Here is a 26,115-nt window from a genome sequence, read left to right on the forward strand (position 1 = left end):
TCAAAATACCTATAAAATATGTATCCCATTATATATTAAATGAATGTACCATAATTTAGTTAACTAATTCCCCATTGATGGGCACTTAGGTTTTCAAGTGTTATTTTATATTTTATGTATACACTTAGGTTATTTTATTATTAAAAACAACACCACAGTGATTATCCATACCTGTTTTTATTTAGCACATTTATAGTCTCTTTAGGTATGAAAGCATATGTTTATGAACTTGAAATGCCCAAACTTCCTTATTTGGTCATATAAATAGAACCTTGATGGTAGAACTTTTCCGAAGCTTTGTACGGTGTTTGGCCTAAGTCTGTGAGATCTGCCAAAAATTTGGTAGCTTTAACTGATGGTAATGCACCTATTCTCAGTTATTTTCGTCTGAGTAGTGTCTGATAAATGGAGAAAAGAATAAGTTACACTCAGGATGATTTACCAGGGATATGCCATGCAAGCTAATGAATATGCATTACTTGTTTTTACTCCTAACATTTGATCCAGTTTGCTGATTCCATCCTTGCCCTTAGCTGGCAAGTCTTATCTCTTATTTATTTGAAGTTATTTCTATCTCCCTTCACTGCCTGCCAGATCGTGGTGAAACTTCATTACTTAGTAAATACTTCCATTTCTAAACAGCTTCATGCTGCTGAGAGATGAACTGTTGTTACCTCTGTGTTGCTAGCTTCTCTTAACTGTACCTTTCCTTAAGCACAGTTTTAAAGAATCAAAACCAATTTCTTTTCTGAGCCGTGTCTGGGTTTATATCGCAGTTCTTGAGGGAAGTACTATTCTTCTCCATACTCAGAATTTATTTTAGTCTGATGAAACACAGTGCTCCTAAACAGCTGTTAACAATCTGCTCTAAATGTCTGCAAAATAGGAGGGATACATGTTGATAAGTTTATCACTCATTTATTTAGTCATTAATTCATGCAACAAATACTTATTGAGTGTCTACACTGGCCAAGTAGCTATGGCCTGTTAGTGAACAAAACAAAGGTCCCTGCCATTATAGGGCTTGTTCACTGGCATGTGTGCATAGAGGACAGACAAAAATAAGCAAATTATTTAGTATGTTAGAAGATGATAAATGCCACACAGTGGTAGGAGGCAGGGCAAAGGAGGTTAGGATCAGGGGAGAGGAGGCACATTGCAGTTTTAAATAGAGCAGTCAGAGTAGGCCTTGGGAAGGGTGTGAGACTTGAGCTAAAAAGAGCATGAACTATCCTTACACAGTATCCTGTGCATGCATGCACACACACTTGAATGAAAATACCACTGAAACTGGGTGTGGTGGCACATGTCTATAATCCCAGCACTCTGGGAGGCTGAGACAGGAGGATCAAAAGTCTGAGTCCTGCCAGACTGGGCAATTGAGTGACTTAGTGACACCTGGACTCAAAAGCAAAACAAAACAAACACTGAAGGCTGATATATGTATTTCTTCAGGTGCTAGGGATCAAATCCAGGGCCAAGTACATGCTACGCAAGCATAATACCCCTGAGCTACATTCCCAGACCTGAAGACTTGAGTATTTTTTTAACAGCTGTATTGAGATATAATTAACATACCATAAAATTCAGCCTATCAAAGTGTACAATTTAGTGGTTTTTGTGTATTTATAGAGTGTACAACCATCACTATTATCTAATTCTGGTATATTTTCATTATCCCCCAAAGAAACACACTAGCAGCCACTACTCAATCCTACTTCCCCCAGCCCATAATAACTACTAACCTACTTTCTAATTCTATAGATTCTGGGCATTTCATATAAATTAAAACATAGTATATGTTTTACTTAACATTATATTTTCAAAGTTCACGATGTAGCATTTATCAGGATTTCCTTTTGGGGGACTAAAATCCAATTGGATTGGTAGACTATTTTTATTTATTTATTTATTTATTTATTTATTTCCCCGTTAACTTTATTGATACATTTTAGGTATAAAATACAGTTACATTCATCATTGGGATCTTGTACCATTACATGAGTCTCTTGGTTCTTATTTTTTTTCCCCTTCCCTTGCCCTCCCTTCACCCCCTCCACCCTTCCCTATTTGCAAAGACCTTGTTTCCATTTTTTTCCTCTTCTCATATTTTTTCCTTTCCCTTTTTTCCCTTCCCCTACCCCTCCCAATTCCCTTTTAGACCTTTTCTTCCTGTTACACAATATCAGTTATACATTTTTTAAATTACAATATTAAGATCTAGGAGACATTACCACAGATTTTACAGAATTTAAAAGGATATAGAAAGCATATTACAAAAACCTTTTTTGAAATAAATTTGACAACTTCTAAGAAGTACCTTGGAAGACAAATTAATGAAACTAACTCTGAAGGAAATATAAAATTTGAATAGCACCTATTAAAGAAAGCATATTCCTAGCTTGAAAACCTATCTATACTATTTTTATTTATTCATCAGGTGATGATGACCTTGAACTTTAACTATTACAAAGTGTGCACGGACTGTCGTGATTGCTTTCCCCTTTAATTAAGGATTGGATGGGACCATGGTGATGTTAAAGACTCACGGTGCCCAGTAGCAGTCAGCTACTGGCAAAGCTTGATTTTGGAAAAACTAAAGAGCCACTCTCTCCTCAGATCCCTATTTTCCCAGGTGCTTCCCTCCTGACCCAAGGCCCTGGATGGTCTCAATGCAGTAACACAGATCTGTGGATTTCTCTTCAAGTGCATTTTCTATTCCACATTTTACCAAATATTTGTAGGTATCTGGATAAAGCCATTCTGGCCAGGGCACGAAGACACACGGACCAAGTAAGAACTGAATGTAGCTTTCGAAGAGGGGTTTCGATTCACATTTACTAGATGAGGAAAGAAAAGGCCTGCTGCAACTGGTGGAGAGGAATTAAGTTTACCTTCTGGGTTACTGGGAACCCTTGGTCCCAGGCACGTGTCTTTGTTTTGTTAACTCGCCAGTCCCTGCTCTAAAAGTGTTGGGACTCAACCGCCCTTCGCCACGTGAGGAGGCTCAGGTTTCAAAACTTCTTTGAAAGTCAATTAGTCTCTTTGGTTGCTGAAAGAAGACTCTATTAGAATCCAAATGACTTCTTCAATGTGTCCTCCCACCCGTCCTGGCTCCTTTAGTTGACAGTAACTATCTAAACAGAACTGGACCCGTCCCCAGTGTGGCAGAGCTGCAAACAGCTCCTGATCGACTGGGCCTTTTCCCTTCCATCCCGGAGGTGGGGGTAGGACGAAGGGATCTGTGCTGGCGTCCACCCCTGCAGGCACTGTGGCAAAAGAGAGATTCATTCCCGAATGGCTCTAATTCCTGTGCTAGATCCGCATGAGTGGAGCCTGTAGATAGGACACGCACTGCCCTGGAACAGGTTGCAGTACAATTCCCGCCGAACCCTGGCAACTGCGAGGAGAAATGTCGGCCAAGGAGGGCGGAGCGCGGTCGAGGAGGCGGAGCTACAACTGAGGGGCGGGGCGAGCCAGAGGGGGCGTGGTAGAGACCAAGGGCGAGGGGCGGAGTGAGGACGATGGGGCGGGGCGAGACGGTGGGAGGGGGGGAGCGAGGACCATGAGGCGGGGAAAGACGACGGGAGGGGGCGTGACGAGGGCGACCTGGTGGAGTGAAGGCGAGGGGCGGAGTGAAGGCGGAGATGGGGAGGAGCGCGGGCGGGGAGTGCTTGGCCTCGGCCTCGGGGCCCCGCCTCCCGCCGCAGGCGCGCCCGCCCCGCCTTCCCGCTCCCCACAACGGCTACGAGGGCGGCAGCGGCCGAGCGCCGAGAGGGAGGGGAGAGCGGGTCACGACGCTGCCGGGGCGGGGTCAACCCCTCACGTGGAGCAGATGAAAGGGCCGCGGCGAGACTGCCGGGGGAGCCGAGCAGAGCCTGCGACCCACAAAGCCGCCGCCGCCGCGATGGGACTGTGAGGCGTCCGCCCGCTCTTGGTCCTCCGCCGGCCCGCGACTATGCCCGGCCGCGCCCGCCCTCCGCGTCCTCCCGCCGCAGGACCATGAGGCCGCGCTCGGGCGGGCGCTCAGGGGCCCCGGGCCGCCGCCGCCGCCGCCCCCGCCGCCGCTCCCGCGGCCCCCGCGGCCGCCGCCTGCCGCCGCCGCCGCCGCTGCCTCTGCTACTCGGACTTCTGCTGGCGGCCGCGGGGCCAGGCGCGGCGCGGGCCAAGGAGACGGCATTCGTGGAGGTGGTGCTGTTCGAGTCGAGCCCGAGCGGCGACTACACCACCTACACCACCGGCCTCACGGGCCGCTTCTCGCCGGCTGGGGCCACGCTCAGCGCCGAGGGCGAGATCGTGCAGGTAGTGCCCGTCACCCGGGCCCCGCGCCGTCGCCACAAGATGGCCCCGGGGGCTGCGCCCGCCGACCCCGCCGTGGGTTGGCGGGCGGGAGGGCAGGCGGCGAGGAGGCCGGCGCATCCCTCCCAGGAGGGCCTCGGGGAGCTGCAGCGGGGGCCAGCGCACGTGGGGACCCGGCCTCTGCGGGTCCAGGCGCCGGAGGGGGACGCAGGGCCCGGCATCCACCCTGGGCGGCCCCCTTGAGCTGGTTGAGCATTTCTGTCCGCCTCAGGTGGAAGTCTCGGGAACTACCTGTTGAATGCCAACTTTGGAAGGACAAGTGTTGCAAGGATGGGCGGCTTCTTTCAGGTCGCAGGCTTTGCTTTCCATCCCTGCGTGCTCCTTTTGGGAGAGGCCAGGTTTGTCTGAGGGGCTGCATACCTTCGGGTTCTTTCCTTGGAACCTGCCGCCAGCCTCATCTGGGCGCTGACCCTTCGGCAGGGCTCTGGACAGGCAGCAGCAGGCAGGGGAGCAGGCGAAGCTGACCGAGGAGTGAGGATCGAGGGTGTCCTGGAGTGGCGGTGGAAGGCAGCCTTCGTTGCGTGCCTCAGATTACAGAGGATAGGAGGGAGACCGCCTGCTCCTCCTCCCCTGCCCAAGGATTCATGCGAAGGCCTTGCAAATCGGGAGCCAGGGTCGCTCACTGACAGGGCCTCCACCTTGCTCCACACGAAGGGAGCTGTCTAGGGAGAGCTTTAAATTACGGCCACTCTTTCGGGGAGGGACTTTCAACTGAAACCCAGCGTATGGTTAGCTGGTTAGATTTCCCGCTTCCTTGGGTAAGATTTTAATCAACTTGCTAGTAGACGGCCAGTGCACTTTTGGCTGTTAATAGGCGTGCCTTTGGTGAAGGTGATCTGAAATGGTTAGTCTTTGAGCCTTTTGGGGCCACGGCATGGCTGCAGGGCCTAAACTTTGGGCCTTCTGCGCCTTACTGTTAAAGAGAAGGGGACTGCATGGAATGACTACGTAGAGTGTAGATAGTTTTTCCTTTTCCCCACTTTAGCCCAATATATGTATGTGTGTGTGTGTGTGTGTGTGTGTGTGTGTGTGTGTGTGTGTGTATATATATATATATATATATTTTTTTTTTTTTTTTTTTTTTTTTTTTTTTTGGTACCGGGGGTCAAACTCGGATCCTTGCGCTTGCGGGGCAGGCGGTGGAAAGAAGGAGGTGAGGCAGGCTCAGGTGGCACTGAGCTAAATCTCCGGCCCTTCCCCTGTAGTATAGACAGCGCTCTGCTTGGGTAAGACGGAGCTGTGCAGCGTGGATCCTTGGAGGTGTGTCCTTACAAAGCTGGGGGAGGTACCCGTGCCCGATTAATCAGCTTTACGGGGCCTTTCCCCCATCTTAAACTTCTGCCTGTTAAACAGAAGGGCAAGCACACTGAGTTCTGTGACTGAAAATGTTGTTAAAGGATTTTTGGGCTTTTTTACCTTAATGGTATTATTGCCTTTAACTTTTAGGCTTTAGAAAGGATGCTATGCTGAAGATTCCTAAGAATTTTCATTGCAGCCTTCAAGAATAGTTTGAATTTGGGGCCGGGGGTTTAGCTCAGTGGTTCTTCCACCTGCCGCGAAAGCGCACGGTCCCGAGTTCGATCCCCGGCACCAAAAAAAAGAATAGTTTGAATCCTTTTTTTTTTTTTGGTACCCGGGTTCGAACTCGAGTCCTTACCCTTGCGCAGCAGGCAGCAAAACCAGTGAGCTAAATCCCCTGCCCAATAGTTTGAATCTTAATCTTGCTTCTTGTGACTCCTTGAGATACTCTGCCCTTGTGGCTTTTTTTTTTTTTTTTTTTGAGACAAGGTCTCTATTTGTAGTTCAGGCTGGCCTTGAACTCACTGTGTACCCCAGGCTGGCCTCAAACTTGCGAGATTCTTCTACCTCAGCCTCCCTAGTGCTGGGACTACAGGTGTGCGAATCCTTATAGGTTTAGAAATGTTTAACAGCCTTCTAAAGGGTGAAAAGATGTCTTAATGTGGCATTTCACTTTTTGGAGGAGACTTTTGAAGTTTATGATTTTTATCTGCAGTGTTTTAGATTTTTTTTTTTTTTTTCCTACCGGGGATCGAACTTAGGTCCTTGCTCTTGCGAGGCAGGCGCCGGAACCACTGAGCTAAATCCCCGGCCCCCATGCAGTGTTTTAACTTGTACTCTTTCTGCATGGTAGTTTGTCTGGAGAGCTATCCATTATGACTAGTGCTATGCTTTGGAGATAATCTTGACTTCACCATTTAATACAAAATTAGCAGTTTAAACACACCATTTTTAACTATTTTATCCTTGTAAGTAGAGAGATACTGTGTGAATTTGGCTGAAGGAATCTATTCTCTTTTGAATCTTTTTGAAGTGCTTATCTAAATCTTTTGTAGTCCATTAGCTTAGGCCCCTTCCCCCCAAAGTCCACAATTGCTAAGGAAAGAAAAATGACTTAAATGGTATTTAATAAGTTTACCTGTTAAGCAGTCACTAATAGGTGTCCTTAATTTCCTTATAACTGCAGTACTATTGGTATGTTTATCTGAGCTGTCCAAATAGTCATTCTTTCTACACTCTATCTTTAATAACTTTATTGTGGTGTCCAGCTCATTGAACTCTGTGTCCACAAATGGAGCACAGTGTGGCTCTCAGGACTGTGTATGTACAAAGGTTGGCACATATTTTTGCTTTTTTTTTTGTACTGGGGATCGAACTCGGTACCTTGCGCTTGCGAGGCAGGTGCCAGAACCACTGAGCTAAATCCTCAGCCCAGGCATGTTTTTATTAGTTCTTCAAATACTGCCCCTGAAAAAGTGTTTATTTTATTTTGGTAAGGAAAGCTGATGTTTAGGACTGCTGATGGGAATATAACTTTTTTGTGTGTGTGAGAAATGAGAAATAGAAAATTGGCATTCAGCTTCAGATTAATCATGTTTTCTAAGTACTTTTCAAAACCATCTTTTATTTAAAGCATTCTGTATGATTTTCCATTTAATGTTTTATGGTCTTCAGTTTATTTTCTCATAATTAAAGCTAAATAGTAGCACTGTAGCATTGCTTTTGTTATTTGGGTTCTGCAGCTTTATTGTTTTTGATTGAAGAGAAAAATTTGTTTGAAAGATGCTCTCCTGAGCTGGACATGGTGGGTCAAGCCTGTGATCCCAGCACTAGAGGTTGAGGCAGGAGGACCCTTGTTCCTTCAAGGCCAGCCTGAACTACATAGTGAGACCGTGTTTCAAAAAAAAAAAAAGCTCTCCTTTAAGAATTCTGAGATTCTAAGATAAGAACTTGGTTTGTATTACTGTTTTTTTTCTTTGCTGTTATATGCCAATGAAAGTATGTGTGTGTATATATCTGTTTATACAGTAGATACCTTATCAGAGTCTGGTTTGCCCAGCTACTTCTAATTAGAAGTGTTCAGTCATTTGCATGGGTTAAAGTAGAGGAAAGCCTGTGTGTGTGTGTGTGTGTGTGTGTGTGTGTGTGTGTGTGTGTGTGTGTGTGTTGGGGGGGTAGGGGCAGGAATTAGATACCAGGAACCTTGGTGGTTCACTTTTGCGTTTGAGGCTTATGTAACTATCCTGAGGTCACTAGTATCTGTAAGAAGATTTAAAAAATTTTTTAAAATGTCTCCATTTGTGAAAGTTGTGATGAATAGATTATGGAGGTATGAAATTTCATTAATTACCTTTATTTTATTCATTCAGGATTACAGTTCATTTGCGTGTAAGAGTGCCAGGCATGCAGTTTGAGTGCTGAGGGAATTAATTACACTTTTCCTGTAGTTCTGAAGTGTGGAACTGTAAAGGGTTCTCAGATATATTGATAATATTTCATCTTTGAACCAATTTGTTGCTGTTAATGAGATCATTATCTGAAGCTTTTAGTCTTGGTTGTGTAGCCCACATGGTTGGCGATATTAAATAAAGGCCCGATTAAACATTGGCTAGTGGTATGTGGATTGGTTAAACAAACAAAGAAAATTTGCATTGCTAGAGATGAAAGATTGTTTTAAAGTAGAAATGCATTTTTTTCTCTTGAAGTCAAATATTTAGAAATGCTTGAGAAGTACATTTGTTAAAGGAATTGGAATGATAGGTCCTGTGTAACTTTTTTGGGGGGCGGTACCTGGGCTCGAACTTGGGACCTTGTGCTTTTGAGGCAGGTGCTGGCATCACTGAGCTAAATCCCTGGCCTCCTGTGTAACTTTTAATATCAACCTTTCTGGATCCTAAGTTAAGGGTTGAATGGACTTGAAGCTGAGAACATTGAGAACTAAATCAATTTTTTTACCTGTTAAAGGTAGGAGAGCTGGGTATGGATTAGAAAGGCTGATTGAGGTCTTTATATGTCCTTTGTTAACTAAAGGTATCACAGAGAATAATTTTAAGGAAACTTAATTTCCTTGCTTGTTTCCCTGTCAGTGTTTTTTTGGAGTTTAGCATTTGATCATACACTTGCTTTTCATCTCCATTTTAAATTAACTTAACAGGCCTCCCTCTAAAAATTGACTTGGCCTAATAGAACAATTGTATGTTGAGGCTGACCTGGATTTACACAGAAAGGGATTGCCAACTGTCTTCTCAGATGGGCCTTTATAGGTTAAAACCAAGCATTTAAATCAATTTGGGGGGAAAATTAGGGCCATATTTTATGACCTTATAAGTTAGGGTCTTGTTTTCCTTGTTCCCTGGAATATGATGTGAATTACTAGTACAGTTCTGCGTAGGCATGAATGTGGGAGTAGGAGAAGAGCAGAGTCCGTAGACCAAAGGAAAAATAGTGATGCACTGTGCCAAGTGTGTTAAATGTTTGCTCCTTGCATTCTGACATTAATAAAGCGTTAGGAACTGTTGTTAACCCATTTTACAGAAAAGGGAATTGAGCCTAAGACGGGCAAAGGACAGGTTCCTTTCTCTAATCTTGTACAGCTAGCAAATGGTCTAACCTGGATTGAAACCCAGCTTTGTCTAACCTCCCTGTTTTTGTTTTTGCCAAATAAGTAGAACTTGGCTGGTTAGGAGTTTGATATTAATTCAAGTCTAATCTTTAACAAGGTGCTACAGGAATTGTTAACCTGAGGGTCACAGACTTCCAGAGATGCTTGGTCAATGGACCTTTGAAATTATACACAACATTCTTATGAATGGGCACTTTTTTCTGAGAAGACATACAAATTTATGCCTTGGATGATTCTGTGGTGCTCCCTATCCTGAGAGGAAAAATCTAGTACTTGTCATCAGATAGTCTAGTACTACAAATTTGAGTGGAGTGATGTGGGCCTCAAGCTGGCAAGAGTTGGAGGGAAGTCTGCAGGTTTGCATGCCTTTCTTGGGCATATTCACTTGACAGATGTTTACCAAAGTCCTGTTTGGTGCCAGACATTATATTGTTGTTGTCTTCTGGTATCCAGTCTCTTATGGATACAGACATGTGCATGGATAAATGATAATCCTTCCCGACTGGATTTTTCCACAGAATTGAGTCCTTAGGCCCTAAGGTATTTATTATCTATAGTGAATTAACTTCTCTCCTGTGTATCTCCAACTAGTTATGCATCATCCTTGGGAGAAGTGAGAAAATAGTCACTCAAAGAATTTTCTGTATTTAAGTGAAGTGCAAGAAGATGACTATCTGGGTGCAGTATTTGGGAGAGTAGAGTGTAACTTCATTAAAAAATGAAGGGGAACATGTCAGTGTTGAAATGCCTTCAGAGCAGCTCCTTACATCTTCCTTTGTGGGCCTGGACCCCAGAGGGGTTTTTGCTCTTCCCTGGACCCACCCCTGCTAATTATCAGATCCTTGATATTTATTGAATGAATGATGGGTTTAGATAGACATCCGGTAGGCTGTGGGTCTTGGGGGGTTGGATTAATTTTAGAAAATACCTTCATTTGGTGTGGCAAATTAATTCCAGAATCACTGTTCCTTTTTTGGTTAGATGGAAAGGTAGTTCTCTCTGGTTCCAGTATGTCCCCTGGTATTATAATACCAGGTTGTATGAGAGTGAGCTATATGGAGTGTCTGTGTTTTAGGGCAGGGTACCTGGCATTATAAAAGTCTGCAGATGTCCTTTTCCTGATAAAACATTTGAGTGTACTGAGAAAGCCCTAATGTGGATAGGTGTTATGATGGTTGAATCCTTAATGTAATTGAAAGTAACTGTAATCCTTGAGAATAACTGTAAAGACTTGGTATTCAGAATAATCATTTTTGGCCGGGGATTTAGCTCATTGGTTTCGCTGCCTGCTGTGCAAGCGCAAGGACCCGAATTCGATCCCTAGTACCAAAAAACAAAACAAAACAAAACAAAACAGAATAATCATTTTTTGTTTTTTGAGACAAGGTCTCACTGTGTAGTTCAGGCTGGGTGAACTCATGGCGATCCTCCTGCCTCAGCCCCCTGAATGCTAGGATTACACGCATGTGCCATCATGCCCGACTCAGAATCATCAATAATCTGAAGATATACCATGTGAAATCTTGGCTTTTGACATTGTTTCAGTCCACATTCAATCCACATTGGAGAATGTGGATTTGTAGTTCATGACAAAAGTGATATTTAAATCAGTCTTCATAATCAAAAGAACAAAATACAGTATTTCAGTGCATTAGATACGAAGACTGAAATCCAGAGAGGAAAAGCATCTTGCCAAGGGCCACATAGTAAGGATAGGGATATCCCAGAATTTTAATCAGGTCCCCTGACTAGAGGTACAGGGTGTTCTCCCTGACTGTATGTAGGCAGGGTATACTAGAGAAGACAATATGTAGAATGTCACCTGTGGTCAGGTGTATAACTGAGGAAAACCAGGCATTCTTTAGTTGTATTTTAAGTTTAAGTAGTTGCTTTTCTCCTCTAATTAATTTAGGTTTAGGTCTTTCATTCTTCTTCTCTGCCAGAGTTTTTAAAAAGAGCTAATGAAGCTGGCCACAGGGGATGTACCTGTAGTCTATCATTAGGGAGGCTGAGGCAGGAAGATTTCTTAGCCCAGGAGTTGGAGGTCAGACCTCATTTAAAAAACAAAAGCTACTAATGAGCAAGTGCCCTGGACTTAGGGCTTTGCCCTATCTATCTATCTATCTATCTATCTATCATCTATCTATCTATCTATCCATCCATCCATCTATCTATCAGCTATCTGTTGAGGCAGGCTATCACTTATATAGTCCACTTATATATTGAACTCATTATGTATCCTAGTCTGGCCTTGAACCTGCAGTGATCCTCCTGTCTCAGCCTCTCAAGTGCTGGGATTACAGGCATGTACCACCACACCCAAACTTTGCTCTTATTTAATGGGCGAGATAGATGGCAAGGTAGAGGAAGCTGAGAGTGGAGAGGTAAAATTACCTTTCAGAGCAGCTGACTAAGTCAGTAGTACAGGTGAGATTTAATCTGTGGTCTGAATGATTCTAGTACTTTTCTGTTTCTAGAAGACTCCTTCACTTGGCCTTTCTTTATGATGAGATTATATGAACTGATGGTGGCATTGAGATTAAAGTTTAAACCCAGAACGATTGACTAAGAAATGAATCTGTAGCTTCAACTGAGAAACCCCCCTATCCTCACAGAGTTCTATTTCCTTCCTTCCTTTCTTCTTTTTCTTCTTTTTTTAATCACAGAAGGCTCTAACTTGTTTTTTCCACTAAGAGTGAGGCTGCCAAGTTTCGGAAGAGGGACCAGTGACTTGAAGTATACAACTGTCACTCGATGGCACTTCCGTTGTTCTTTTGGCTATTAGGAAAGCTGGAACGGGTGAAGTGTCCTGGCATTTAAAGGGATTTCTGGTGTGAGACACACCTCCTTCCTGTGGCTGACTTTTTAGACATTCAGGAGTCTGCACAGCTTTCTACAAAGAGGTCATGTCCCATGTTTGTCACCTTCCTAACTTTGCACAGTCTGCACATTCCCTAAATGTGGATTAAAAGACTGTAAGAACTCGAAGTTGTGGATTTTCTCTGTTCCTTCCTTCACCAGACATTAGCGGTGCCCTCTGCCCACCAGACATTTGATGGGGAGAGGCAGGGAACACGGATGAGTAAGACTGTCCCTGCCTGCTGACAAGTGAGTGTAGGGGCCAGACACCAAGCAAACAGTTACCTTTCACTAGGACATGTCCTGTCTGATAGGACACAGCCTGTGGAACACTGAAGAATCCCTGGGAGAGGGAACTTGGCCCTGGTACTGAGTTTGGGTCTGGGCAGCCCATTGTATATCACAGCACAGTATGTGGATTTGAGCAGTCTGGCCCTTTTGACTCATTTTTGTCTACCTTTGAGGTTAAAGCTGATAACCCTTTTGTGGAGACGTGCCTTTGTACCTGTCAAAGACAATAAGTAGGAGGTAAAAAGTGGAGGCTTTTGTTCTATTTGTAACCTGAATGAGATGTTTTAAAATCTGACGTTTTGCAGCTCTGTTGACTCATGATAGTGTGAAAAGAATAAGATCAGCTAGCCCAATGTGGTTCAAAGGAGAGCATTTTATTTTTATTACTCTTAAAATGTGTTGTAAGACTTGCTATTAATCCCCTTCTCTTCCCAGCATCCAGAGTGATATGATTGTTTAGAAACTGAATGTGAGAGCTGATTTGGTGAAAATAAACTGATGATACTGAAGTTTGATCTAAAAATGTATGTTGGAATAGGAACTTCTGGCCTCCTGGCACAGAAGCGGCTACATTTTTAAACTAAAGGATTAAGGGTGGAACAGTTTTAATTGTAAGATCCCATCTAGTGCAGTAAGAATTTGATTTAAAGTTGATTTTCTGCTTGAATTTGAGTTGATTTGACCATGCTAAGTTGTCTTCAGGCAATTATTGAATTCCTACTATAGATACCAGTTTGGAGAAGAAAAGTAGCTTTTATGTATCCATGATATGGTTTGTACATTATAGATATTATTGCTCTGATTTCTCCCATACAAACTTGGGCTGTTCAGTTAACATCACTTTAGAGGGGAAACTGAGGCTGAGAATTTAAAGCTTTTCAGAGCCACAGGGCTGGGATTGATTTGGGTCCCGTGAAGCCAAAGCTCATGCCCCACTTGCCTGAAAACCCAGATATATTTTGGAACAATTCAGGCAAAATTGTTAGAATTAACTCCTTTTTTTTTTTTTGGTACCGGGGATTGAACTTGGGTCCTTGCGCTTTGTGAGGGAGGCGGCGGAACCACTGAGCTAAATCCTCGGCTCTTAACTCATTTTTTATTACCTATACACAGGACTTAAACTTACATTTAAAAAAAAATCTGTAATTCTTTTTAATTGTAAAAATAACTTGTTTATTATATAATACTTGGAAAATACAGAAAAATGTGAGAAAAATTTCTAATGTCTACAAGCTTTTGTGTTTTGGATGCTTTTACAAGTTTTTCCCTTTGTGCCATTATATGGATTTTAAAGAAAATTAGAAAAACATTATATAGTGCTTACAACCTTTTGTCTACTTTGAATATTTTCCTATTACCAAATATTTAGTGACTAACATGTTCTTATTTTCTGTTATTATAAGTAATACTGTAAAGAATATACTGTCTGACTCTGTCTCTGTGCCCCACCCCCCCACCCCCGCCGCAGTGGTGGGGATTGAACCCAACCCTTGTACATGCCAGGCAAGTGCTCTACCACTGAGTTACAGCCCTAGCCCCTTTCTGTATCTCTTGATTTTTGTTAGAGGATTTCTAGAATTAGCCACACTGGATATAAACATTTTTATGACTTTTGCTCCTTTTGTCAGATTTGTTCTTCAGAAGGTTGGTTCTAGTTTATGCTTTCCTCAATGTACCTTGTTCACAATGAGTTATATCTATTTCTTTAAAAAAATCATAAAAATAACCTTCATGAAGTGAAAGTCACTATATTCTTGGAATTTAGTACACAGTGAAATACTGGCATTTTCTGTCATGAGACTTGAATTATAGTTAATTCTGCATCAATGCCTGGCATGTTATCTGAGTACTGCCCTGTGGTGTTTCTGAGCACCATTCAGGAGTAGAGGCTGCCTTTGTGTTCTGGGCAGAGACAAGGTGGCAGTCTGGACAGATGGCTGTGCTTGGAGGACTAGAGGAGATGTTGTCTTACAACCACGGTGTTGTCTCTATCCCTGGTGGCAGCAGATTGTTGCCTGAGAGGGTGCAGCCGTGCCTGCTGTTTCCTGTGCAGCCTTTTTCCCAAGGAGCAGGCTCTGCTTATGAACAGCCTGGGTTTGGAAAGGACCAATGAATCTGTCCTTGAATTCTGAGTGACACTGTCAAAAAGTTGTTGGTGGGCAGAGATGTTAGTATAGAGCCAAGCACCAAACTCTCAGGGCTGCATCTAAGTAGCAGGCCTGTGGGTTGAAAACAGCTTCTAGGTATTTTGTTTCATTCTTGTTAAATACTTAGAAATTTTACATGCACATCAGCGCTTGTTGAAAAATTAAAAGATCTGGCAACATTGAGTTCACATTCCTGTGTGGTAAGAGCCTGATGTGGTAGAGTGGCAGGGAGGTCTTCAGATGTGGCATGAGTCCTTCAGCTCACAAGTCCGTAAGTCCGTATGCCTGGCTTACTGTTCTCACTGACAGTTTTATGTACCAGTGCCAGGTCCATGCAGGCATTGGAGTTTGCCATCCTCTCTGTTTCTGTAAGTGCTGAAGTTAAACTTTCCAGGTGTGCTTGGTGAGTTTCCTTTCTTTTCCTCAAACATCCTGTGTTTCAGCTGTCCATCCGAGGGCCCTAGGAGTGTCAGGTCATGCTGCTGGTGAAAGCCTAACTGCCCCTGATGAGACCAACATGCTGTTTTTACTTTGGTGTAAATGTGTCCATTTTCTCTTGGATTTCTTGAAGGTTGGGGTCTCAGAGTCACTCGGCTTGTGCCTTCATAAGGATCTATGTCCCTTCTTTCTTTTTGTTTTTTTAATTATAGGAAGTACTTTTTGAGTTAAGAGCACCTTGAAAATGGCATGATTCATCTCTTATTTTACAGTGAAGGAACTATGGACAAGGGTGTTTAGCCTTTAGTCATAAAAGAAGCTGGAATTAGGACTCAGGTTTTGGGGCTCCTTGATAGTGGTCTTTCTAGAACAGTATCCCAGTTTGATGATTGAGTTCCAAAAAACCTTTCATGAGCCTAGTGCTTTAGGAAATGTCTGAAATGTCTTTCTGTACCTCAGTGTTCCTGGTACACTTGTATTATCTTAGTTCATCTTGTCTGGGAGTCCATTCTGCCCCAGAAAGCCACCTGTCATTTAAGTGTCCTTGTTGCTAAGACTTATCCCATACTTGATGCAGAATGCTTTTCTTTATACTAATTGTATGTATTTTTTTCTTAAATTTGAGATTGTGTTTAGCACCTTTATGTGCTTTCTGGAATATCACTGAGTACCCAGAGATGTGGCATCTTTAGAGTTTCTTAGTTGTGGAGTAGGTGGTAAACAGATAGCTAACGACATGTAAAGAATGTTGTAAACTTGACTTAGACAGCTATTTCAAAAGTTAAATCAAGTTATCTTGTCATGAGTCAAAAAATGGTGGTGTCCTCAAGAAGATGCTTGGCTTACTCTGACTCCTCTTGACTTTACTTCTTCATGCCCAGTGTTGATTAAGTCATTTCCCATTCTCTTGCCTCCCATCAGCTCTTCCTTTTCCACCAGATTCATCTTTCACAAGTACTGATCTCATCAGTTCCTTGATCAGTCTTTTGTAATATCCCTTTATTTGCTACTGCTTTAGTCTTTCTCACTGTTTGCTCTGGGATGTGGGCCTCTGTTTCTGCCCTTTTTCTCTGAATGGGTCCTAGGCTTTCCTCCCTTCGGGCTTTTCATTTTGATCACCCTTCTGCTGAAGTCTCTGTGCCTCAACATTCCTGACCCCCATCTTTACCTTCTGCTCCTTTTATTCTCTTCCAGCTCTCCCACCTGCACACAAGCCTTCAATCCTTTCCTAATTCCACCAACATGTTCCTCTGAGCCAGAATACTTCATACTTCTATTGCCTTGTGGATAAAACTCTTATAACTGAGCTGAATTGCTTCTAGATTTTATTACTTTGAGAGGGGGGTGTTAGTGTAGCCAGAAAAAGACAACTTTTTTAAGGAGAACTTTCTATGATTGTAGCAATATTCACAAGTAGTTCTTAGACATGGGTGTGTCCTAAGGCTATTCCAGATAGAACCTAGGCCAGGTTCTCAAAATAATTTCACTTTTCTTGTTCTCTCCTGGAGGTCTGCAGAAAGAAGGTTAAGTGAGATGACACTCTCTTAACTCCTTCCAGCCTGTGTATGACTGCCCTGGGTATATTGTTCCAAGCATATTGGAGAAGAGATTATCATAGCTTGACTGTAGAGTTCTAAGGATGTGTTTTATTTAAATATGTATATTTTGAATCACTTAAAAAATTGGTAGCTTAGGGGAACAGCAGAAATTATATGTAGTTACATGTAGTTCCAGAATGACCCAGAGGCAACTGTATGTGATTACAAATTTATATCATATGGCTTCCTCAGAATTTCTTTCCTCCTTTGAAACCTCTGGCATGGGCCTTGATCTTATGTTTAAGTTTTGGGTGTGAAGCAGAGTTTTAAAGGACTATAGTAGTGTTTCTGAAGAGGTAAACAGGCTATGTATGGAGAAATTTTAGGTTTCAATTTAGTGAATATTTGATTTTCTACTCTGTGGGTTCTTGGTAAGCATTTGGGAAATTATTAAATATTGCTTATTTCTTCTGCATGTTGGCAATCCCGCCACCCCCAGTATTGGGGATTGGACCCAGGACTTTGCACATGTCAGGCAAGTGGTTTACCACTGAAGTACATTCCCCAGTCCTTTTTTTTGAGACAGGGTCTTGCTAAGTTGCCTAGGTTGGCCTTGAACTTGCTGTCCTCCTGCCTCAGCCTCTTGAGTAGCTGGGATTATAGTTGTGTACCACTCCACAGGTATGTATGTATGTATGTATCTAAATATGTATGTATTTACTGTTGTTTTTGTGGGACAGTGTTGATCACATGGGCATGGGGACTTTCAGGAATATTCCAGAATCTATAAATGATATGTTATATTTCACTGGTGTTAGATACTTTTCATGGTTGCCTTTTCATGGCATGTCCACTCCATATCTGTTTTAGTGTCCATCAATAAATGTTACTCTCATCCTCGTATCACTTCACAAGATAATATATAGTTTTGATGTTATTAGGAGTAAATCTCTAGGGGACATATAAACTGGCTTATAGTATTAAATATGCCATATGAGTGATTTCAAGTTCCAGGGGCAGTGGTAATTTTTGCATTTCCTGACTCTTGTGTTTAAATTTGCAGCCTCAACATTGCATCACCATAGGTTTTCACATTTAATGAATATTTATGTTGAGCTGGTTCTATATGAATGTGGTGGTTTCTTACTTGATTATAGCTTGTTATGTACTGTGGCCAGGAGTGCCCTACAGACGACAGAGTTGGCACACGTTTTAGCATGCCAAGCCCCAGCGGATGTGGTTAGAGACCATGGTGACTGGTGCTTTGGTTGTCATGCTAACCTTGTTTTTGGAAGGGGGAGGTTTTAAAACAGCCATGAGATGGGGGCAGAATAGTTGTGGATGTTACAAGTAAAATTATTCCTTATAGGTGTCCCTGCAAGAAGATGTTATAGAAAACCCTAGAATTCTTACTAGATATTGGATAGCATTAATTATTTTTTAAAAATTAATTTTATTTTGCAAGACTGTTTGTCCTTTGGTAAACCTGTGGAAGTTATGTGGTAGGTTTTTCATGTGTATATGTTTTCTCTACATGCTGGGTGGTAAATAGAGAATCTTCTGTCTCTTAATATTGCCGACCCCCTCCCTCCAGCCCACTGACAAGCTTTAACCTAGTGATGGCCGATTGGTGGAGGGAGAAAGGATGTAATAACAGAAGAAAGGGTGGATGGGGAGACTTCTTCTTCCAGTTCCCTATTTCCCCCACCTTTTCCCTATCCTAAGAAGCCCTTTTGTCTGTCTCTGTTGAATCTATCTTATCTAATCTTACCTGTCTATCTATCTGTCTGTCTTTGGTGGTACTGGAGATTGAACCCAGGGACCTCACTTTGAGCTACATCCCCAGCCCTTTTAAAATTTTTTATATTGAGACAGTATCTTGTTAAGTTGCCCAGGCTGGGCTTGAACTTGTGATCCTCTGCCTTAGCCTTCCAGAATGCAGGGATTATAGGCATGAGCCACTGTACACGAAGCAATTTGTATGTGTGTTTGTGTGTATGTGTGGTCCTGGGGGTTGAACCCAGGGCTTCATGCATGTTAGGCAAGCACACTACCACTGAGTTGTACCCCCAGCCCAGCTCTATTCTTGTGTATCAGCAAAGACCATGGTCATAGATACATCATCTGTAATTGGGATGTTAGGCTGCCCCGCTCTTGAACTTTGCCAGTTAAAGCTGTGATGGGATGGGACCTGGGGCTCAACATCCTGCTGTAGGTACTGTGTACTCCTTTGCAAATGGTGTCCTGTGTGATTAATTCTACAGTGATTGGTGTTTTACAGTGAAATATCAGAAAGGGAATTGATCAGGCCTAGTAAACCAGATTCCAAAATTTAGAGTAGACAGGAAACAGGTAGCAAGGAGGTGTCAGGAATTTAGTATGTGGATTCTGGGCATCTGCTCTGACTGATTTTCCACTTGGTGCTGGATCTTTGGAGATGAGTATGAAGTCTTCAAACTTTTGGGCAACTTACAATTTAATAGATAGTCTTTTTGTGGAGCAGAGATTGCAGCATCACTTTATGGAAGAAAATACACATATATTCCTAATCACCAACTTTCAAGTTAAATTTTGGACTATAACTTGATTTGCATTTAAGTCGTCTTTTGTTTTAGAACTGCACCTCTTATCCAACTGTATTTGAGAAGAATTTTGGGAGGATACTTTTGTGTTCCCAGACAATGGCATGTCTTTTAGGGGCAATAATTTTCAGCTTTGCTTTGAGACACCCAATGTTTACCAGATTCCTTTGAGGACGTTGTAAGCTCTGCAGGATGAATGGTTCTGGGTTTTCTTTGGTGGTAGGAGAGGCAGAGGCAGAAGAATGCCCAGTCTGGGGCCAGTTGTCTGGGTTTGCATCCTGATACTATCAGTTACCTCTTGTGAAAAGGTGACTTTGCTTCACTGAATCTCAGTTTCTTCATCTGTGCCAAGGAGATAAATCCTTCCTATACTTGTGGAAAAGATTGCATGAGTTGCTAACAGCAGGAAAATGGTAGTCACGATAAGAATGAAGAAAATAACATACATAATTTCATGATGTTCCCTATATACACCTAACATTTATGTTGTGGTTCCCAAATGGTTGAGATTTTTTGTTCTAGAATAGTCTAAGTAGCTTATGAGGGTTAAAGAATAGTGCTCATTGAGCAGAGAAATGATTGTACCATGGAAATCTTTTTTTTCTTCTCATCTTTTTTTTTTTTTTTTGGTACCGGGTATCAAACTCAGGTCCTTGTGCTTTTGAGGCAGGTGGCAGAACCACTGAGCTAAATCCCCGGCCCTGGAAATCTTCTTTTTAAAAACATGCCGAATACTATCCTACTTGTACTATGTTCCTTTTCTCCTGATGTGGGACCTGTGGCTTCCCAGAGTGGGTTTGAAGCACCCAGGCTCTTCATACCTCTCCCTGTTTGTCACTCACCTCCATGTGCCAGGAGGTGCTTTGCTGCAGCCTCACCTGCTCAGCCCTGCTACTCCCTACTTTAGATGCACGCACACACTCAGCTGGACAGGAGGTACAAGTCCTGTGTGCTTCTAAGCCTGCCTGACTGTTGTTCATGAACCACATGGCCTTCAGTCGGGCACTCTGAAGGAAAGCAGGGTAGTTGATTGTGCCTGTGGGTCTGGCCAGAGCACATGGAATGCTGTGATACATTAAGGCCACGCTCTGGGGGCCTAATTATTTGGCAGGCACAAATGACTTCAGTGCTTGGTTTAATCCTGTATGTGATTTTGCCAAAGCAAATACTTTATTAATCTTAACTCCCCAAATTAGACACATTGACTTTTTCTAAAAATGGGAATGATTAGAGTGCATTTTTAAAAAATCCTCCACTCTTATCCTCTTTCCACTAAGACTGGGTTGTGCATTCCTCTCCTTGAATGGAGAAGGTGATTTTCATAGTTGTCTACCTCCTTCTCTTAAATTCCTGAAACCCAGTGATGGAAAGATGCCCCTTCTGTGAAGGGGTGTGTGTGAGTGTGTGCACAAGCTTTTCCAGCCACTTCTATGTCTTCTTTCTTCAGGGCCAAAGAAAGGATGACTTTCTGACTGAGTACTGGTCTTAGTTTCCTTGGGATTCTGATCCAGAACATGTGCAGGGAAAACTTTTGGCTGACTCCCATTAGTGACCTTGAGTGTGACCATAATTTGTATGGTATGACAGTAACCAATCAAAGTCAATAGGGCCTCCCACCTAACACACTGCATCTGTCCTTAGAGTGTGTTGGAAAGAGGGCAGCACACAAGGTAAAATGTACCCAGGATCAGAAAGTGAGCTTATTCTTATCTAACTAGGGAGAAAAGTGCCTCCAAATAAGCACCCTACCCTCATCTGAGGAAATATTTCTTGATTAACCTCCTCCTCCCTCCTGTTCACATGGGTTCTGCCTTTAGGTCTGAGTTGACCTGTTAGGGTTTATCAGCTTTGAAGTTGGAAGGTACTATTTTAGTTCATTTCTTTCACATTGCAGGTTTTGAGACCGATTTAACTAGATCCTGGAGGGAGCTTACTTTATAGCATTCTTAAGAGCTCGGATAATCTTGAAAGAGTTAAACTCTAATTAGCTCATTCCTAAGGTATTTAATGCCCTTATTAAAACTCAACTGCTTGTTCACTTTTTTCTTTAGTGAATCAGATTTCTTGAGCTGAGCCTTCGCTCCTCAGATCACAGGCTCACATGTTGAAGCTGGCAGTGCTAGAGGCTAGTTCTATCTATGTGACAGCATTTTTAATTTAACAGGACTGCCTTTGATGTTTCCAAATATTTATAGGCAGCTTTAGATCATTTCAGTGTGTGCTTGCTTGCTTTCTCTCTCTCTCTGCCTTTCTCTCAACTGGAGCAGAAGTTCTTCCTGATGAAACAGCCTTCCTTTATCCTGTTAACTTATTTTTGTTTCCTTTGCAGCTTTGGTGAAGATTCTTTGGCTGCATTCACACACATGAGGTTGACCCTTCTTTTTGCTTCTTTGGTAAAGGCCATTTCTCTGTGTCATCCTGCCTGCTTCAGATTGCTTAAGGCATTGCTGTTGCTTCCTTGACTTTCTTCTTTGTCCCTCAACTTTCTAGAAGTTTTTTTTTAATTTGGCTTTTTTGAATCTGTTTTCTGGCTGATCTTAAAGCTGTCAAGCCAGCATTGAGACCTGAGCCACGTGTGTGAAGGTAGCTCTTTATGGATGATTAGGCGGTGGTGTCCTCCTCTGCCTGCCTATATTATCCAGGCCTCTGTAGGCTATAGCTTACAGTGGACTTTCAGCGGGCACTGTTGTAGCTGGAGCAGGAAATTCAGATAAAGCTCTGTCTTGATCATTGCAGGCTTGTTCCATTTGGCGCTGCTGAACTTCTTGGCTGACAGTAATAGAAAATCAAACTCTTTCATCTCAGGAATAGGAAAAACAAAGCTGCAATATAGATTTGTTAAGCCAATAAGAAAAAAAAAATTTGTACCAATCAAAACAAATGACAGAACAGAGGGCAGCCTGGGTTCTAGGTAAACATTCTGCTTGTGAAACAGTCTATTATTGAACCCTCTCTTGCTGTTGCTTACCTCGCCCTGGCAGGCAGAAGAAGCTCAGAACATTTCATGACTTCCTCCCTCATTGCTGGCTCTGCCTTCTACTAGTACATGGAACCCTTGTAGGGCTGAAGGTCACATAGGTGGTTAATGAAATGTTTGAATGAACAAATACTGTATGTTTGACACTGTCTCACTAGATTCTCAGGAGGATTCTGAGTGATAAGAATCCTTGCTTTTTCTTACTTGTTTTTGCTTTTTTAGATGAGGACACCAGTGTGCAGAAAGGTTGAGTACATACAGCTAGTGAATTGAGAAGCTGGTTGAAGCTTAGGACTGTGTTTATTGGCTCACCATAAGGTAGTTTTGAGGCAGGCAAATCCAGTGGCAGTCTGCTATTCTCTTATGGTTAAAAAATGCTCCTTAGTGTAATATTTACTGTATGTTGTGACAGTTCAGAGCTGACTAGGTTCTTGTCATGCTAGGGGCACAGGAATAGAGAGCACAGCTTGAGTCAGACTATGTTTGTTATATCCTGGCTCTGCCACTGCCAGCTGTGTGGTCTTGGCTAGGTCACACAACCTCTCTGGACTTCCTCATCTGTAGCATGAGTCAGATAGCTTGTACCACCAAAGGATAATGAAATTAAGTGAGAGAGAGATTATGCATATATATAATATATAATGATATATAATACATTATATATATATATATATTTTATACAGCAGATGCGTAACATGTTAGATTCAGTGACTCTTGCTACTACTGAATTGTCACCACCCAAGAATTTGAAGACCTGTGAGAAGACAGTTACATAGGCCATTCATTGGAAGACAACTTGGCAGCTGTAGTAGAGAGATGTGCTGATTTTTAGCAGGGACCCAGGATAGAGCCACTGGCTAGTTTATAAGCTTTCTTTCAGCAGATACATACTGAATACATACTCTGTGGCAGTTGGACTCACTGAAGCACATTGATCCTGCCCCCTCCCCATTTTGTTTTTCCCTTCTTAGGGGAATTTGAGCTAAAATGTTAATTGCCACCTGGACAAAGATTTCCCGGAGCCATTTTCACATAAAACCCCAAGATGCCAAATAGCACAGCCATACTGTGTTCACAGTTTATCTTGAATGGCCTTGTGCTATCCTTCAACTGTTATTTTAATCTTATCTAATTTTACTTAATTTTTCTGGCTTCTTCTACATGAGAACTTTATGGTCCTTGAGAATGTACTTGCAGCTTGCCAAGGGAGCAGGTGGTGACCGTTTTGTTCCCCACAGTGCCCAGATGGTGTCCGTGCCTTCTCGTGGCCTGGTTCTATGGGGATTTGTTGATAAGATTTTGCTTTGATTTAGTTTTCCAACCTTTCACCATATTTAGATTCAATTACTGGCATTGAAACGTTTTTCTCTGCAGAGTTTCACTGTCTAGATCATTGGCTGTGTTGAAACATAAGTCTCATTTTCTATAACACCAACCCCTTTGTAAGTAGTGTGGATGGTTGTGCAGAAATTTTTCTTTGCCCATAATGTATGGTGTAGAGTACATTTTAGCAAACTTTTACTTGCTGAGTTGATTGTAAACATATTTAATTTAGAACAGAAGACACAATTGAAAGGCAGTTATTGTCTTTGTATACTTAAGAATCCAAATAAACCTTTCTTTAAAATAGATTCAAGGTCATTTTTATGTCTTTGCTCTTGAGTTAGGGAGGTTTTGGTGGGAAGTGTGTGTTTTTAATTTTTTTAAATATATTGTTGATTTGAAGCTAAGTTGATGCTCTACTTTTAGGCCATGAAAATAGTGTTAATTTTGATTTGGCTCTATTTGGAGGAACCACTGGGGCTGGTGCATACATTCAACCATGGTAAACATGCTTTCCTTAATAATACATTTAATTTCACATTAGAACTAACTTCAACTAAACTAACTGAAAGGTTGGTTCAGAAGAAAGCAGCATGGCTTCAGGCATCTCTGTAAGTAATTGAGAGTGAAGTGAAGGCGAACTTTCTTTTCAGAGGACCCTCAACAGCCCCTCTACATTTACTTATCTTCTTTTGGGCATCTTGGTGGCTTCCTTTTGTCCTTGGTGCATGGCAAGCAACAGCCGTTCTGTGGATAAGGCAGTTTGTCAGGGAAACATCTTAAAGTAGTGTTGGATTGTGTGCACATCTCTTTTGGAATGATATGTGGGAGTCACTGGCCAGCAAAATTTGGACAAAAAGAATTCCAAGAGGGTTAAATTAGTACCACTGAGTTGTATGAGGAGGTGTTTGACTTTTCTAATACTTTCAGAGTATCATTTTGTCCCATGCCATATGGGGCGTGTCTGCCTCCTTCCCTCCTTGGCTGTCAAAACTAGAAACAGAGGGCTGGGTGTGGTGACACATGCCTGTAATCTCAGCACTAGGGAAGCAGAGGTGGGAGGATCGCCTCCAGTTAGAGGCTAGCCTGAGCTACAAAGTGAGTTTAGGGCCAGCCGGAATTACACAGTGAGATCCTGTCTCAAAAACAAAAACAACAAAAAAAACTAGGAACAGAAGCAAAATTCTTTTTGCATTGGTTATCTAGCTGAATTGCTAGATGTACAATCAGTTGGATGCAATTTGTTATTGCTAAAGAAAGAGAAAGCCTACATTGATAAAATACAGTGATAGGATCTGTGCTTTCAGTTTAGGTTTTTAAAATTTGTGATTAGATTTATGTAAGTGGGGAGCAAAGATGAAGCTGATGGTGTATTAGAAACCATTAGTCCCAGGTGAAGGCCTAGAGTCTCAGTTGGGATTTTTAGGCATACTTGTGTAAAACCTTTTTTGATTTTTGAACAACTTTACAAAGCTCTGAAAACCCATTGTAGTCTTAACTCTTTGTTGCTGCTTTCTGCACACTTGCTCTGTGGGAATGGGCCACAACTTGGAGCCAGCAGCTTTTGAACCCTGTACTTTTCCTAGAAGCTTCATGTTGGACTAGTTTACTAACTCTACTGTGGATTCTTCCATTTAGATCAGGATGATTTTCACTGAAAATCGTCAAACCCAAACTTGCCCTTGTAGGTATAGAATGATTATGTAAATCAGGTCTCATGCTTATGTTCCTAGAAATGTCATTCATTGAAGAGAAGAAAACGCCTTGCTTTTTGACTTGCCTGGGCTGCATTGAATGAAGAGGAATCATCTTGGACTGCACATAAAATATGTAATATAGTTAATGTGTATAAGTAAGAAACTTCCTTTATTTTTTATATTTTAACTTACTACATTTTCTTATAGAATAACAAGCCCAGATTTATTTTTAATTTTTATTAGTACAAGTTTGCAGAACATAATGATTACATTCGTTGTGGGGAGTTGATACATGTACATAACACTTCTTTTTTTTTTTGTACCGGGGATTGAACTCTGGTCCTTGCGCTTGCGCAGCAGGCGGCGAAACCACTGAGCTAAATCCCCGGCCCAACACTTCTTAATTCTTTTTTTTCTTTTTTTAATACCTTCTCCCCTCCCTCCCCCTATCTCTTGGTCTTTTTCCCTTTTTTTAGTCCAAGTTTAATACTTAAATAAGAAAACTTACATGTCTGCTTAATAACAGGAAATGCCTGTCTTCACAGGCAACACACATGAGGTAGGTTGAACTATTGTTAGCAGGACTCACCATGTTTTAGTTGCCAAGTTGCACAAGCCCATGTAAAGTCTGATACATGTGGGCTTCAGTTTGACTGTGTGTGGCAGGTGTAAGAGGTGGAGTTAGCACTGCACTGTGCCTTTCCCTACACAGTGTTCATTCAGTTGTTGTCTATGCAGTCTGAACTTGAGCACTGTGTAATTGAATCATGAAAAATATTGCTAACTATCACATAACGATGTTAGAAGTTTTTCTAGCTGTCTAGAGCTCCATGTGGTATGCATGGGCTGCCAGTTGGAAACATCTGGAGTTCATGTACTTTTTTGATGAAATCTAATTTGTATTGGAACCCTCGATTTGTCCATTAGATTTTGGATCTCAAAGAAAAAGTAATTTAATACTTTCTTCTCTTTGTGGATGTAAG

General features: G+C 42.2%; 1 protein-coding gene across 6 annotated transcripts in view; it reads left to right on the forward strand.

Moving 5' to 3' along the window:
- The window catches only part of Znrf3 (zinc and ring finger 3), a 172,560-nt gene that overhangs the window by 13,760 nt on the left and 132,685 nt on the right, over positions 1-26,115 (forward strand). For 2 of the 6 annotated variants that reach the window (XM_087197987.1, XM_087197992.1), the window contains exon 1: positions 5,454-25,287. The exons of 1 other annotated variant lie outside the window; for it this stretch is intronic. Coding sequence is in view for 2 of the 5 variants with exons in the window: in XM_087197986.1 (XP_087054112.1) it covers positions 4,003-4,302 (300 nt within the window). In the remaining 3 variants the exon portion in view is untranslated. 3 more of the 6 variants (XM_087197986.1, XM_004843370.4, XM_087197991.1) reach the window with 3 other exon arrangements.

Source organism: Heterocephalus glaber, unplaced genomic scaffold, assembly GCF_053883595.1.
Source record: "Heterocephalus glaber isolate CG9 unplaced genomic scaffold, H.glaber_assembly_v1.0 deba00001687, whole genome shotgun sequence".
NCBI classification, from domain to species: domain Eukaryota; kingdom Metazoa; phylum Chordata; class Mammalia; order Rodentia; family Bathyergidae; genus Heterocephalus; species Heterocephalus glaber.